This window comes from Perognathus longimembris, chromosome 13 (genome assembly GCF_023159225.1).
Source record: "Perognathus longimembris pacificus isolate PPM17 chromosome 13, ASM2315922v1, whole genome shotgun sequence".
In the NCBI taxonomy this organism is placed as follows: Eukaryota; Metazoa; Chordata; class Mammalia; order Rodentia; family Heteromyidae; genus Perognathus; species Perognathus longimembris.
In genome coordinates, this window is record NC_063173.1 from 2,784,440 (window position 1) to 2,798,275 (window position 13,836).

The 13,836-nt window shown below is 48.5% G+C and overlaps 1 protein-coding gene across 3 annotated transcripts in view; it reads right to left on the bottom strand.

The window, feature by feature from the left end:
- Nucleotides 1-13,836, bottom strand: part of Tenm4 (teneurin transmembrane protein 4) — a 567,737-nt gene that overhangs the window by 42,077 nt on the left and 511,824 nt on the right. For all 3 annotated transcript variants that reach the window (XM_048361201.1, XM_048361200.1, XM_048361199.1), the window contains 3 exons: nt 13,089-13,232; nt 10,108-10,357; nt 2,728-2,960 (listed from right to left, as the gene is read on the bottom strand). In XM_048361201.1, the coding sequence (XP_048217158.1) occupies nt 2,728-2,960; nt 10,108-10,357; nt 13,089-13,232 (627 nt within the window). The remainder of the gene's footprint in view (nt 1-2,727; nt 2,961-10,107; nt 10,358-13,088; nt 13,233-13,836) is intronic.

Below are 13,836 nucleotides of genomic sequence, written 5' to 3' on the forward strand. Positions count from 1 at the left end.
GTCTCAGTCTCCTCATTGACACATGGGGATAATCCCCATCTCTCGTAAGCATTAGCTTTCTGCAGTCACTAATGCCTTAGACTTAGGAGAAGGTGCGGGCACTCTGGGCGTGGAGCTCCTTGCTCTCGTGCTCTTGTGTCTTTTACTGGCCGATAGGGTGGGTGAAGGCCCCCTGAGGCCTTGCAGTGATGATCCCACCAGAGCTGTGCTTGTTCCCGCCACCCTTCCTCAGGCTGGGCGGCTGCCAAGGACTTCACACAGAGAACCAGGCGGCCTGGAGGCCTGGCGCCTTTCCTGGGGCTCTGCCTAGAATGTCAATTAATTTCCTTCTTTAAGCAGCAGCACAGGAGTTTTCTTGAGTGCCTGGCCATGGCCCATCTCTCTCCCATCTGCCATGACTGATGAGTGTTCTATGAACAATTGGGATTCTTGTTTACAAAGTTGGCTGCACAGGCTAATAGAAGTGATCTGTCCCCTGATTAATTGCTTCATTTTTTCCTCCTTTTGTTGTGCTAATAGATGGGCATCTTTTCTCCTCCCTACTGCAAAGTGTCTGCATATTGTGGCACCCTTGTCATTTCTATCTGGGTTAATTACAGGCTTTGGGGCGATTGCTCTGCCACTCCATCTGTGTGTGTGTGTGTGTGTGTGTGTGTGTGTGTGTTTGAGGGAGGGAGGAACATGCATGCATGCAGAGCCACTGAGAAATGTCTGCAGAAAACAAAAGCTTTCAGAAAAAAAACAAAAACAACAACCCTCCTTCGTTTTAAGAGAGTGGGATGTTGTAGCGGCAGGAGGCCTCGAGGATTGTTTAGTCCACCTGCTTATTTACTAGTGGAGAAACTGAGGTCCACAGGAAAGGTTCTGGAGATAACAAGCAGCAGAGAAGAACCGTAACGTGATGTCACTAAGCATAAGCCCAGCGCTCTCTCTCCACTGCCCGGTGCTCAAGCAGTACTAGGAGGGAGATTAATCACTGGCCACACAGTATTTACCCCGCACAGACGCCACCCAAGCACTCGAGACCCGGGGAAGCCTGTGCTGCGATGCGCTGACGCGTCACGCATTGCGATACGACGCGCGTTACGATTTAACTCATCGGCGCAGGGTTTACCACGTGCCTGGCACTCCTGCGCGAGGCGTGCGTCTTCCTGATTGTCTCTGCACTTTACCACTGCAGTCGACCTCTGTTACACTGATGGGGAGAAGGAGTCTCGGTGAGGGTAAGCAACTTTCTCAAAGTCACCCCCCTACGAGAGGGCAAACCCCGGGCGCGAAGGCGTGATGTCATAGAAGCTGACTGCTTAGATTCGAAACCAGGTCCTGGAATCCGGCCTAACTTTGCAATATCATCACTTATAGCATTTTTACAAGATAGCCTAAGAAACCTTTTAACGTTGATGCTCAGGACGACCCTAGGAAGCATGCACAGATGGCATTGTTATTCTCCTTCTCCTGACTGGGGCCCTGAGGCTTAGCTATTTCAAGTCGCTGGCGCTCAGACTTGCAGCACAGTAAGCACTCTGCTGAAGGATGTCTGCTGGTAATGATGGCTTCTCCTCTAACAAGCCTTTCAAGTTTCCAAGGCTCACAAGCCGCAGGCCCCGCTCTTTCTTCTTACATGTCAGAGAGCACGTCTCCCTCTCTCCCTATCAGAGTGGCTCCCATCCAAGTCGTACTTATTCTGCTACAGTGAACTCATCTGTGCAACCGCAGTGGCTCTGTGCACTCAGTAAAGGCTTGATGAATAATTGAATGGGAAAATGTCGAATATGAGTATTTAGAGCCTCAACTTTAGGAAGGACTCAAGAATTGAAACCTATGGCCAATCATTCTATAGGACATGAACATAAGGATAGTTTCCTGCTATTTTTTTCTTGTGCAGCAATGATATGAGGAAATGGTTTGCAATGATAGGAGGAATAGTTTGCTCAGTAATAGAGGACTGAAAAAATAAATGATACAAAGCCATTAAAAATGAATTCATTGAAAAAGTGAGTTCACAGAGTAGTATTTAATGACACGGAGAAGAATTCATGATTTAGGTTACTAAAATATATATATATATATATATATTTTTTTTTTCTCAAGGATAAGCACTCTGCCACTTGAGCCACAGCACTACTTCTGGCCGTTTTCTGTATATGTGGTGCTGGGGCATTGAACCCAGGGTTTCATGTATACGAGGCAAGCATTCTTGCCACTAGGCCATATCCCCAGCCCCTAAAATATTTTTTTTTTTTAATGTGGTATCATTTAAAGTTGTTTCGAACCCACGCTGAGGTTTGAACTCAAGGCCCTGCGTTGTTGTTTGGCTTTTTTGTTCAAGGCTGACAGCACGCCACTTGAGCCACCCCTCCGTTTGTGTGTGACTTGTTGCTCATTTATTGAAGATAAACATATCCCTTGGAGTTGTCTGTCTGGGGGACTCTCAATCAGCCATGATCCTCAGAACTCAGCCTCTTGGAGGAGCTAGGTTTACAGACGTGAGGGGCCAGCGCATTGAGACATTACACGCGGACATTGACAAACCAGACGAGAAGGAAAGACAGACATCGTTAACTGAATTATCCCTGAATATTTCTTACCATTCTGTGGCTCCTTCACATACTTTCTCTTTGTTTTGGCATTTTCCAAAACTTTTTACGATGACAAACGTCTAGGTCTTTTGTAAATAATAAAAATCCCAACACATGCTACTGCGAGTGTTGAAGAGCAGCGCCTTACCCCTGGGATTGGTGAGCGTGGCTTCCGTGGCCTTCCCGCCGTCCCCGCAGCGAGTGTCATCGAAGGGGAGGCACTGGTCGCCAGTCCCTGCCACCACCTCCGAGTTCTTGACCACGTCCTTCACCACCGTGGTGGACTTGATCCTAAAGACGCGCCGGCTGTTGGTGTCAGAAAGGAAGACAGCCCCGCTCCTGGGGTCTGTGGTCAGGTAGTACTTATGGGCTGGACTGTGACTGGAAAACAGAGACATGGCCCGCGGTGAGAACGTCTCTTCTGCTCGGTAGCTAGAGGCGCCCAATTTGATCCCTGGCCCTTTGAAATCAAACAAAAATCTCTTCTGGAATAGTATCTATCTCGGCGGATGGCTCCCCAACTTTTTGTGAGCACAGGAGTTGGCAGAACTATCCATCCCACCCAGCTAAGCTAGAAACACAGAAGTGCTTGACTTTGAAAGTGTCCAGACACAAGCCCCTTCTCCAGAGGACTTTTACAGCCCTCGCCCACCCATCTCGGGACTAATGATAAGACCCTAAGTATTTCTCCATTTGATAGTCATGTTGAATTAATCAGGAGCCCCAGAACTTTCCTTCTTGTAGTCAGATATAAATGAGTTGGGACACCTTACAGCAATCAGCGACAAAGCCCAAGGAAAAACAGAATGTTGGAACAGTGCCGATAGAGGTTGTTTCTAGAAAACAGTCAACAAAAGACTGATTGCATGTGACAAAGGAAAGACAAGTGAGACTGTGGAGAGGCATTAAGGAGACAGAGCGCCACCTCTAGCCAGGAGGTGGGGAAAATGGGGGAGATCAGAGCGGTCTGAATTTCAAGCTGAGCTCTAACATGTCTTGGTTCTGAAATTCGGGTATGTTCCTTGGACCTCTGAGCTTCAAGTTGCCCTCAGCTGCCAAGTGGTAATGTTAACAGCTACGCTGTGAGCCCATGGCAAACGTCAGATGAAATCCTGAATGCAAAGGATTAAACAAAGTGCATGACACACAGGAGTTGGTTGGCCATCATAATTACTATTTTAGCCGTTAGTCCTTATATCTGTTTTTTTAATCTAGAAGAATCTATGCCATGGGTATCTCTTGTTAAACCTGAATTTCACGATCCCATGATACTGATGTGTACAATTTCTTCCAAGATCTGAGCAAAGTGGAGTTGGAATCATCACTCCTGAGAAGCTAATTTACAGTCTCAGTGTGTGGCCTGGTCATTCACCGGGCCCTCGGGTTGCATTTCAATATTTTACATTTACCAGGTATATAGGTCTTAGGTCCATTGGATGAACGGAGTTTTATTTTACAGACTGATGTTTTCTGAAGATCAGGACCCCATATTCTTCTAGGGAGTCTAAGTCCCTGAGAAGCTGGCCCAATGACTGCTTGTCATTATAATGTCCTCAGGGTGTGGCTACATGGGCCGGAGCCAGGCATCCAGACTCAAGACTTCCCCCTTCGTTTTCTCTCCATGAGTGCAAGCAACACGTCAGGATTTTCTCCAGCGGCCTTAGTGCTATCCTCTTGCCTCCCTCTGAAGTCAAGGGTCCAGCTCTGCCTGGGGCCTGAGCTTCTTTAGACTATTCTTCCCAATCAAATCCAAACACCGAGTGGTCATTTCCATGTTTCCTTCCAGGACTCTTGTCTTTCAGACGAAGCGCAGACTCCCCAGCCCAGCAGCTCTCTTCATGCTGGACGGCTCCACCTTCGCACCCTTCCACCCTTCCGTCAGGAATCACCTCCCACAGGGAGCGTACGCTGGGCCCGCAAGCCTGCCTGCATCTGCGGTTCCTGTCTGTCCCTCCTCTTTTCTATCTATGTATTCTTCAGCCTCAATGGTAACTCTTCTGGCAAGCACTCCTGACTTTCTTTTCTGTTCATTGGAATGCGTGCATTAGTATTAGCTCATATCTCTACTACAGAACACATACTATACTGCCATGGTGGTTTCCTCCCTCTCCTCCTCCCTCTCCTTCTCCCTTCCCTTCCCTCTCCCCCTCCTTCCTCCCTTTCCTTCTCCCTTTCTCTCTCCTCTTCCCTCTCAACCTTAAGGAAGACACTAGACTGTAGCCATTTTTGTGTTTCCAATGTTCAGCTTGGTATCTTGTAGTCTATCGGAATCACTGTTTTAACTAGCTGGTTTTCAGCTTGTTTAGGCAGTATGTAGATTGAACTGACTTAACTTTTCTTTTACTTCCCATTTGGGGGGGGAGTGGTACCAATCCCAAATGTTGGACACGTCCCCAGGGCTTTCTCCTGTAACGCAGCACAGATTTCATCTTCCCCGTTGACACGGATTCTGGCTAAATAAAACCCGGTGACCTCAGGCCTCGCGGTGCCAGGCTGAACCAGTCTCATCTTTCAGCTCCCAGTGACAGCTGGGAGACAAGGTGGTTATTTCATTTCCGTGTGCAGCAGGCATGAGGAGCTGGGGCTGTCTACCTTGGCAGGATGTGGTCCCCAGGGGAGGAGGGAGGAGGCCCTGTCCACTTCGATTAGCCCCTTGAGTTTCCAGTTCACATCACCCCGGGCTGCCCGGGAGAAGCGTCATTTGTGCGGGTGAATGTCAGGAGGGGATGAACTTGGTGGAATTGCTCCACCGTCTACACACGTCATGGCTGCCTTTTTTTTTGAGTGCTGAGGAACCGTTTGTGGTCCGTTAGCCACAGGGCAAATCACATTAGCTTTGAACCTGGAAGAGAAGCGTTCTGATCTGGGCAGGCCACCTAGCTAGCTTAAGGTGCGGTCCCCCCTGGGCTGCCGAGGAGGAGGGCCCCGCTCCCTTTTGCGAGTCGGCGTGTCCTCAGCATCACGTGCGATCATCCGCAGCCCCTTCTGGTTTGTGGAACTCTTCGGGCATTCGTTTCTCAATCCCTTTCCTCCTCGTGCCACCTGGCGCAGGAGCTACGCCCGGGTGTGCTCTCCGAGGCTGCGGCACCACCACACCACGAAACAGAGCTTCCGAGAGGCCAACCACTGGCCCGTGCTCTGCGCTGACCCGTGGCACGCGTGGCCGCTTCCTTGTCGCTCTCGTGTCAGGTAGAGCCTGCTTGCTCTTCGTTCAGGAAGGTGACACGAGAGAGAGAGGCGAACCGACTTGACTAGGGTTATCACCCACTACGCAAATTTCAGCCCGAATCCGCTGGGCTCCCAAGTCTGTGTTCTTTCTACCTCTCCCCTCTCTGCTGCTCGGGGCCTAGAAAGCTCTGCTGCCCTGAGCCACTGGCCATCCGCAATGTGAGCGCCATCTTCTCTATAACAGCAGAGCTGGTCGCAGAAGCGGATCACAGCCCCGTTTCTAGTGTTGGTGCCAAAGTCCCTGGGATTCACATTCTTTTTCTATGCTAGCTCCACAAATCCAACTTTGGCCTCTCTGGAAGTGACACGAAATCTTAGAGATCTCTGGAGCACCAGGCCTGTGTTAATGAGCGAAAATCAGATCTCACTCTACCCTTGTTTTGGAAAATGTAGGGGAGTTGCTAAGTGGGCTGAGAGGTCCAGAAACATCTTTTTACTCATCTTAAGGAACTAGTTGAAGAGGCATTGATTTTTAAAAAAAAGTATACTATAGTGAATAGGGTTGGTGTTTAAATATATTTCAAAACGAATTAAGAAATATTTCCTTAATATAGCATTGGGTAGGTTCCCAAGGAATGTTTAATAAAGGAGGATACGAAGTAAAAAAAAAAATCCAAAACATTCTTCGATTTTAAAAATGAATCTGCTATTTTCCTTAAAACTTTTCTGGCTCTCTAGAGTATGGCATCTCCAGATGTTTAGATGATCAAATTTATCTTTTCCTCTGAAAATTATTTCATGAGTTTCATGTTTAAAATTATGTGCTTTACCAGTAAATTAAATAATTATTCGTTTGCAAAAAAAAACAACAAACTGTAGTCCCTAATTCTGAGTGAGCATTAGGGGCTTTTGTCTCACAGTAAGATCTGACTTGCTCCGAGAAGCATTTCTTCTCCATCGCAGAGGCAGACCCGGCGGAAGCCCATTTGCTGGATCAGTAGGATCAGTAGGAGCGGCCACGCAGAATCTGGCTCAGATTCCACTTCCACCACCCACTTGATTTACTTTCCTGAGCGAATCATTTTGTTACTCTGAGTCTCACTTTTGGCGGATAATCATACCCACTTCAGGGGGTTATTTTAAGGACCCAAACTTACATGCAGAAGGAAAAAAAAAAAACCCCTCTATGCACAGTGCTTCTCCCGTTACGAAATGAAATGCCCAGCGAATGACGGCTTTTAAGCAAAGCTGGTCAACTTGAGAGGACTTCCAGGACATTTACGCTGGTGCAGAATAGAAAAGCAAAACCTGTCAGATGCAATGCTGTCCTGTTCAGCTTGTTTTCTAGGGCAGTTGAGAGCTCCTGTTGCGTTAGTATAATACGGGTAACTAGGTTTCAGAGAGATGCGAGTTTGTGTGTACTTCTAAGAATGGACTTCCGATATTCCCACGGAAGAGATCTGGGAAGAGATGAGAGCTTGTGTTCCCTGAGGGGGCCCAAAGAAGAAGATGCCCAAAGGATTATGGGTCTTGGCAAGGGCACACCCAACATGAAGCGGCTTCGGATTACCCCCACACATGCACAGAGGTCACCCACGTGGAGCCTAACTACTGTGCAGGGGCAGCGAGTGAATAAAGAGGAGAAACGTGCAGAACTTCCTTAATCCATCCCACCAAGGGGAATACACTGAGGCCCAGAGACAGGAAGGGATCTGCCAGGATCTAGGAGCCAAACTCAGAGCTGGAACAATCATAGACATGTTTCAGGTACAGTCATAGACATGTTTCTTCTTTTTAACTCTTATTCCTAATTTCTGCTGAATTTAACTTTTTACTTGTGTCTCTGGGTATAAAAGGGGTCATTTCCTTACTGGGAAAAATGGAGACATCATAGTAGTCATTCTATAACACTTACCGTAATAAATTAAAATGATATGCTAATACTATATGCTACCTATGTTTTAGTTATTATTATTATTATCATCATCATCATCATCATGACCATTCTGGAACTCTCTCCTGTGCCTGAATGTGCTAAAACTTACAAACATCTTCTGTGGCCCTTACAACACTTTTCATAACCTCCTAGAAGAAGCCAATGCTCTGAGAGATGAGGCAGTTCTATCAAGACAGGTAAAAATTGGATGCAGTCATGGATACCTGCTTCACAGAGGGGTTTGGGGATAAGATGCTATAATTAGCATGAATTGCATGACTCTGTTGCCCAATAAATGCTTTACACATATTACTTAAAAATGACGTTGCAATTACTTCATAAACAATATGCCACCTACGTAGCAGTAGGTTCGATCATTATTGGATATGGTCTCGCCATCCTGAAGACTCTCCTTTATCCCAGTGTGGCATCGGTCCACGTGCCACTTCTACTGTGTGACTGACTAGACCCATTCCCGCCGGCGAGGGTCGCTGCCAGCCCCCGCGATCAATCTACTCTGCGACACAGCTCTGACTGGGGACCTTGTGGGCAGTTCACGTGGCCCGCTGTGTCCTTGCTGCCATGCCCTCAGATGGGGGTCACTGGCACCCGAATTCCTCAATATCATGGCCGTCAACGTCACTCACCACATCCTGGCTGATGCCTTCATTTATAATAAGGATTAAATGCCTGTGGTATTCAAGTTACTGTGCGTGCCACGGTTTAAGTTCCTTAATTTAAACCCATTAGTTTAGTCTGTCGCGTCCACCGGACCACAGGGTAACTGGCTTCCTCTGCTAGAGAGTCAGAGAGTCCAGGCTTTTGCCACCTACCTCACCTTTATTAATGACTTCCTCTCCCTGAAACTGATTAGCCCCAGTCAGTTCCAATCACTCAGGATTCCTCTGCCCACTGAGCCACCTGAAACCAACACGTGCAGCTCACCGTACCACAACATGCAACAAGGCAGGGGAGAGACAGGACGTTCTCCGCTGGTTGGCTTACCTATGTCTGAAATCTTTATTTCTGACAGAAGACAGGAGAGCAGGGAATAGAAGAAAGAATGAGGTGTTAGCAGCAGGGTTAGAAGCATTATTAGCAGCCTGAAAACTTGACAGCAATGGTACCACACAATACTGTAATAAATAAAGACTTAGGAGCTATGACACTGATCTATTTTATATTGGATATTCCTTGTCAGTGAGTTCACTTACAAGCAGCTACATATCACAGAAGAGGCACAGTTTTACCTGCTCGGCACTGCTGACGGTGGAGAAGAGGACTAGCTTGACATATTCCACTGCTTTAACAAGGGGAGGACAGAGATCGGAACAGCTGGCTCTTTCCCCTGCCAGACACACGCCCAGAGATACCCAGGCTTGCTGCTCTGCGTCTCTGCATGGGCACTGCCTTAGGAGAGTTATCAAAATGATCCTACTTGTACAGGATATGGGAGTGGATATGTACTATAATTAGAAGGAAGGGTATGGGTATTGAGAAACAGGCCCAGTGGAGAAAGAACGGAGAAAAACAAAATGGCAGTATCAGTGGGGTTTTCCCTCCTCAAACTTTGTGTATTCCTCTCTTCTCTACATGCACTCCTCTCTTCTCTACAGACATCAACACCCTGGCCCCTGACAGCTGTCGGGAAACATGGGATGTCTTATTTGGAAGATGTGGAAAATGGACACCCAGAGAGGTTAACTATTTTGTCCAAAGTTGTCCAGCCTCTCTGGCAAAGTGAACCACGTCTCTGGTTCATGGCTCTTTCTATCCTAGTGTGTGTGTGTGCCCTGGACTGAAACAAATACACCCAAGGCTTCCTCTTTCTTTGGTACAAGTCAAGGCAGAGGAGAACGGCAGAGGATTTGCTTCTCATTTGGCCTGATAGGTGATGTCCTAGGAGCTCGCCTGCGCGAGCGTCCCTCCTTTGCCCCGGGGAGGGGCAGCCAGCAAACCTTGCCCTCTTTCCACGGGTGTGCCCACGGCTCAGGGCCAGGACGGGGAGGGCCGGGCCATCCGGTTCCGCGGCCCCTGCAGAGCCGAGAGGCGCCGCGTGGGCCGGGCCCGGGGTCTTCACCGCCGCAGTGCTCAGGTGAGAGGGACTCCCCTCGCTCCCATGAGCGCTACGTTCCGGGGACACGAGCGGGGACTCTGCCATCGGGCCTCATCCGCCGTGCCCTGCCCTGCCTCACGTGACCCGTTCCAATCAGCTCAGGGCCAGGAAGTGAAAAGAAGATCTCCCTGCCCGACGGTGACTTCTCTGCAGTGTAGGGGCGGCTCCTGAGCGGAGGGATGGAAAGTCCTAGAGTCTGGCAGGGGGGGCCCTGTCCCCCCTTCCTCGTGGGCCGGGGGGGGGGGGACCCGTGCCCCAGGATGGCAAGGAGATGCCACTGTTGCTCCCCTCCCCGCCCCCACCCGTACCTCAGCTCCAGGATGTTGGTGACGTTTCCGGAGGGAAAGATCCTGCGGATGTAGTTGAAGTCCCCCACGTAGAGGCTGCCGTCAGAGCCGCAGCTGAGGGCCACGGGGGCCAGGAGTTTATTCCCGTCCGCCAGGCCGTTGCAGCTGGGGCAGGAGATGCTCCTCCGGCGCCCGTTGCCCATGATGCTGCCGATGACGGGCGGTTGCTGAGACACGAACTGGTTCTCCCCGTTGCCTTTGTGCAGGATGCCTGCGAGAGGGAGAGAGGAACACCGCCACCGGGGCGGGGGGAGGGGGGGGAGTGGGTCTCGCGTTCTGTGGTCCACAACAGGGTCACCTTGATTTGCAAGGCAAGCTGGGTTCCTGCCCACTGTTTCCAAACGTGTCTCGTAGCGAAACCCAGAGGCCCTGACGGCTGCCCTGTGTCCCGCAGGCCTTGGTGCATCGCGGTGGGCGTCTGCTTGGCTCACTACAGACCTCGGGTATTGCACCGCTTTTACCACCGTTCTGTGCATTTGGGGCCCTCATCTCTGCACAGCTTCGATTCTTCCTTGAACTTACCTGATTTGCTCTCTTTGCAGCTATACCATTTCAATACAGAGACTAGGGGATTTTTTTTTTTTTTTCTTCATGCCTGTCCTGGAGCTTGAACTCAAGGTCTGGGTGTTGTGCCTTAGCTTTTCCACTCAAGGTTAACACTCTACCACGGGAGCCATAACGTTCCTTCTGGCTTGCTGTGGGTTGTTTGGAGATAAGATGATCATTCCTGCCAGGCTGACTTTGAACCGACATGTGCTACCAGCCCCTAGCTAAGAGATTATGTATTTTTCCTAGCGGTATTTCCAGTGTCTAGCATAGAACCTGGTTGCAAAAGAAAGCATGTTTTATCATGAGAAAAAAAAAGGAATATGTATCAATGAATGTTTATAAAACTAATGAGGGAAATGCAGCCTCTTCTCCCCAACATGGAGTCAAGAGGTTGTTGTGGTTTTCTCTGCCAATACTGAGCTAATTTCATATTTGACACAGGTCTCAGGTCTTGTACAACCCTGGACCTCATTTTTCCAAATCAAGGAGTTTGAACGACTCCAGATTTGTAAGCTTCCCGTCACAGCTACATCGATTCTTTTCACTTTAGAGCATCCTTTCCTAGTGTACCGCCCCAGCCTCCGAGGGAGACCTGCCCCCTGCTTCCCGCCTTCCCGGCCGAAGCCTACGTGGGCTTTGGCTTTTAATGGCCACCAGAATCTCATTTCAGGCTGCCACCTGCTCGTTCTGTTGTCCTTTATTGAATGGATTTAAACATCTTATATAGTCTAATCAGTGTTGCTCCTATTTAAAGTCTGTGCTTTTTCCAGGTTATTGTTTTATATGTGCTTCCACTAATTTTAAATTCCTACTTTTCACATTTTGATGCTCAAATGTGTTTAAATTTATTTTGTGTATAGTGTGAAGTGGGCACTTCATGTATTTTTCTCTACACATGGAGCCAATTTTCCTAATATCAATTTCTAAAGGATTCGTCCATTCTCCACTGATAAATGATGCTACAACAGACCCTAGGCTGGAGGGTACCATATATAGATGGTAGGTGGCCGGCATTTCCAGTGTCCATGGCTATCCTTCCCACTGACCCTTTCTTTCTTCTGGAGCTACAACATTTCTGTCATCTAGCTTGGCACAGATTGTCAGTCCCCTCAGACCCATGAGCAGCAACATCCATGGCGTAGTTGTGGCTAATGGCTCAGAAGGGGTCGTGGTGTGAGCAGCTACTGAGAGACCCCTTATCAAGGGAGAGCGTGTTCCTGGCCCTTTTCTTCCTTGCTGGCTAGAAAGTAGATGTGAAGGACTGGCGCTTGGGTGGCTTCACCGTGGACCATGGCCTTAGAACAAAGGCTTGAGGAGACCAAGGAGAGAAGAACCTGGGCTTCTGACCCTGCGGTCAGGGATCATCTGCTCTCCAGATTGGCAAGTGAGCGAGCGACCAACTTCAGCTTGTCTTCAGCTCTACGACTGTACTTTTCCGGACACTCATGGCCAAACCTAATTTTCACGATGACTCACAGGTCAGGTCCTGAACTCTGTGGATTCTGCTTACTTGTCTCGGTGCCAGTTTTCTAATTTAGCTCTCTATGTGGGGAGTGCCTTTTCCGTGCTCTTGTTTTTAAGAATCACCATCACCATTTAAAAATCTTTATTTTACTATAAGTTACAGAAGTAATTAGTCAACTTCTGCCAGATCTGAGTTGGCTTTGCTAGGCATTCATTGTGTTTAAAGACTAGGTAGGAGGACTATGTGCTTATTCCCTTGTTCCCATGATGGAACGTAGTTAGGCTGAGTTACCTAAAGAACAGGTGTGATCATGGCCCTTGCAGGCTTGGCATTCACCTCTGGGTATACACCAAATTCATAACCTTCTTGCCCTGGGCTCCGGGACCCCAAGTCACCAGCTTTGGTTGTGGCTTTGTCTACACAGCCCTGGTCCTCTGTCCAAATTGCAATGGACTACCTTTACAGATACTCCTCTTCCAGGTTTTAGTATGTTGACATGCACGGTGCCCTCTGCTACCAGGTTTCCCCTACTCGATTTACAGAGCGGATTCAGCAGACTCCCTGAAATGCCAGTCAGAGGTTCTCGCCAAGGATGCTTCGACGAAGCCAAACAGTGAACTCAAGGCTTGTCCCTGCCTCAGTGGGGTCACCGATTTCCTTTCAGGATGGCCTGGTCTGTGGCACAGCAGACGGTGCCTGCTAAGTCTTTGTCTCTGTTTGCATTGAAGGGCAGGAGCCTCTCGTTTCTGTGTTCCCAGGGCCCAGGACAGTGACAGAGGAGGGTCCCAACCAAAGTTTTCAGGCTGAGCCTTCTGACCAATCGACTGCATAGGAGCCGATAAAATTCTATTTTTCGTCAGCATAGAAGACAAAGTGGCTCTCGCCTGGCTCAGGGGCCCTGTCTTCCCAGGGGGACATTTCCGCTTACCACTCTGGATGTTGAGGGCATGGTGCTTGTCCAGGGTCCATCCGCCAAGCTTGGACGCATCGATTTCGTAGCCCTGCAGCACTGCAGTCCTTTTCTCCCACAGGATCAGATCGGGGCAGGATTCATATTCGTAACCCACGGAAACTGAAAGGAAGGCAAGGGGCAAAGCGCACAGGTGAAGCAAAGTTCCACTTGGCTCCTTGGGCCGGCAGGGGAGTCCCTCTGCTCTTATTCCACGGGACAGGAGAAAAGGGTCACCGTTGTACTTGTGAATAAGAGCCGTTGGAATGACAGCACAGGGCTGTTGAGCCTCAAAACTTCCTTTAAAAAAAGACTGTATGTAATTAGGAAAAAATTAAACAAATATGTTATGCTTTCAAAGGACCTAGTTGAATTAATTCCAGGGGAAAGTAATCTTTAATGTGAAAAATATACATAAAAGCCTTCACTGTGGTATTAATTTATAATAGTGGAAAATAGGAAGAACTTAAAGTTTCAAAACAAGTGAGAGGCTGAGCAAACCGATGTATGTTCAATCGAGATGTATTTTCACTTAAAATGATTTCTCTGATGACCGTATATGACATGGGAAATGCCTCTGGAATCTATGCTAACTGAAAAGACTGGTTACCATCAGAGATGTAGCTGTGCTAAAAACAAAAAGCAACAACAACAACGAAAAACTGCGTAAGAAATGAGAAAGCACATTAAAATGTTAACAAGTGGTTGTACGTATTTATAGGACTAA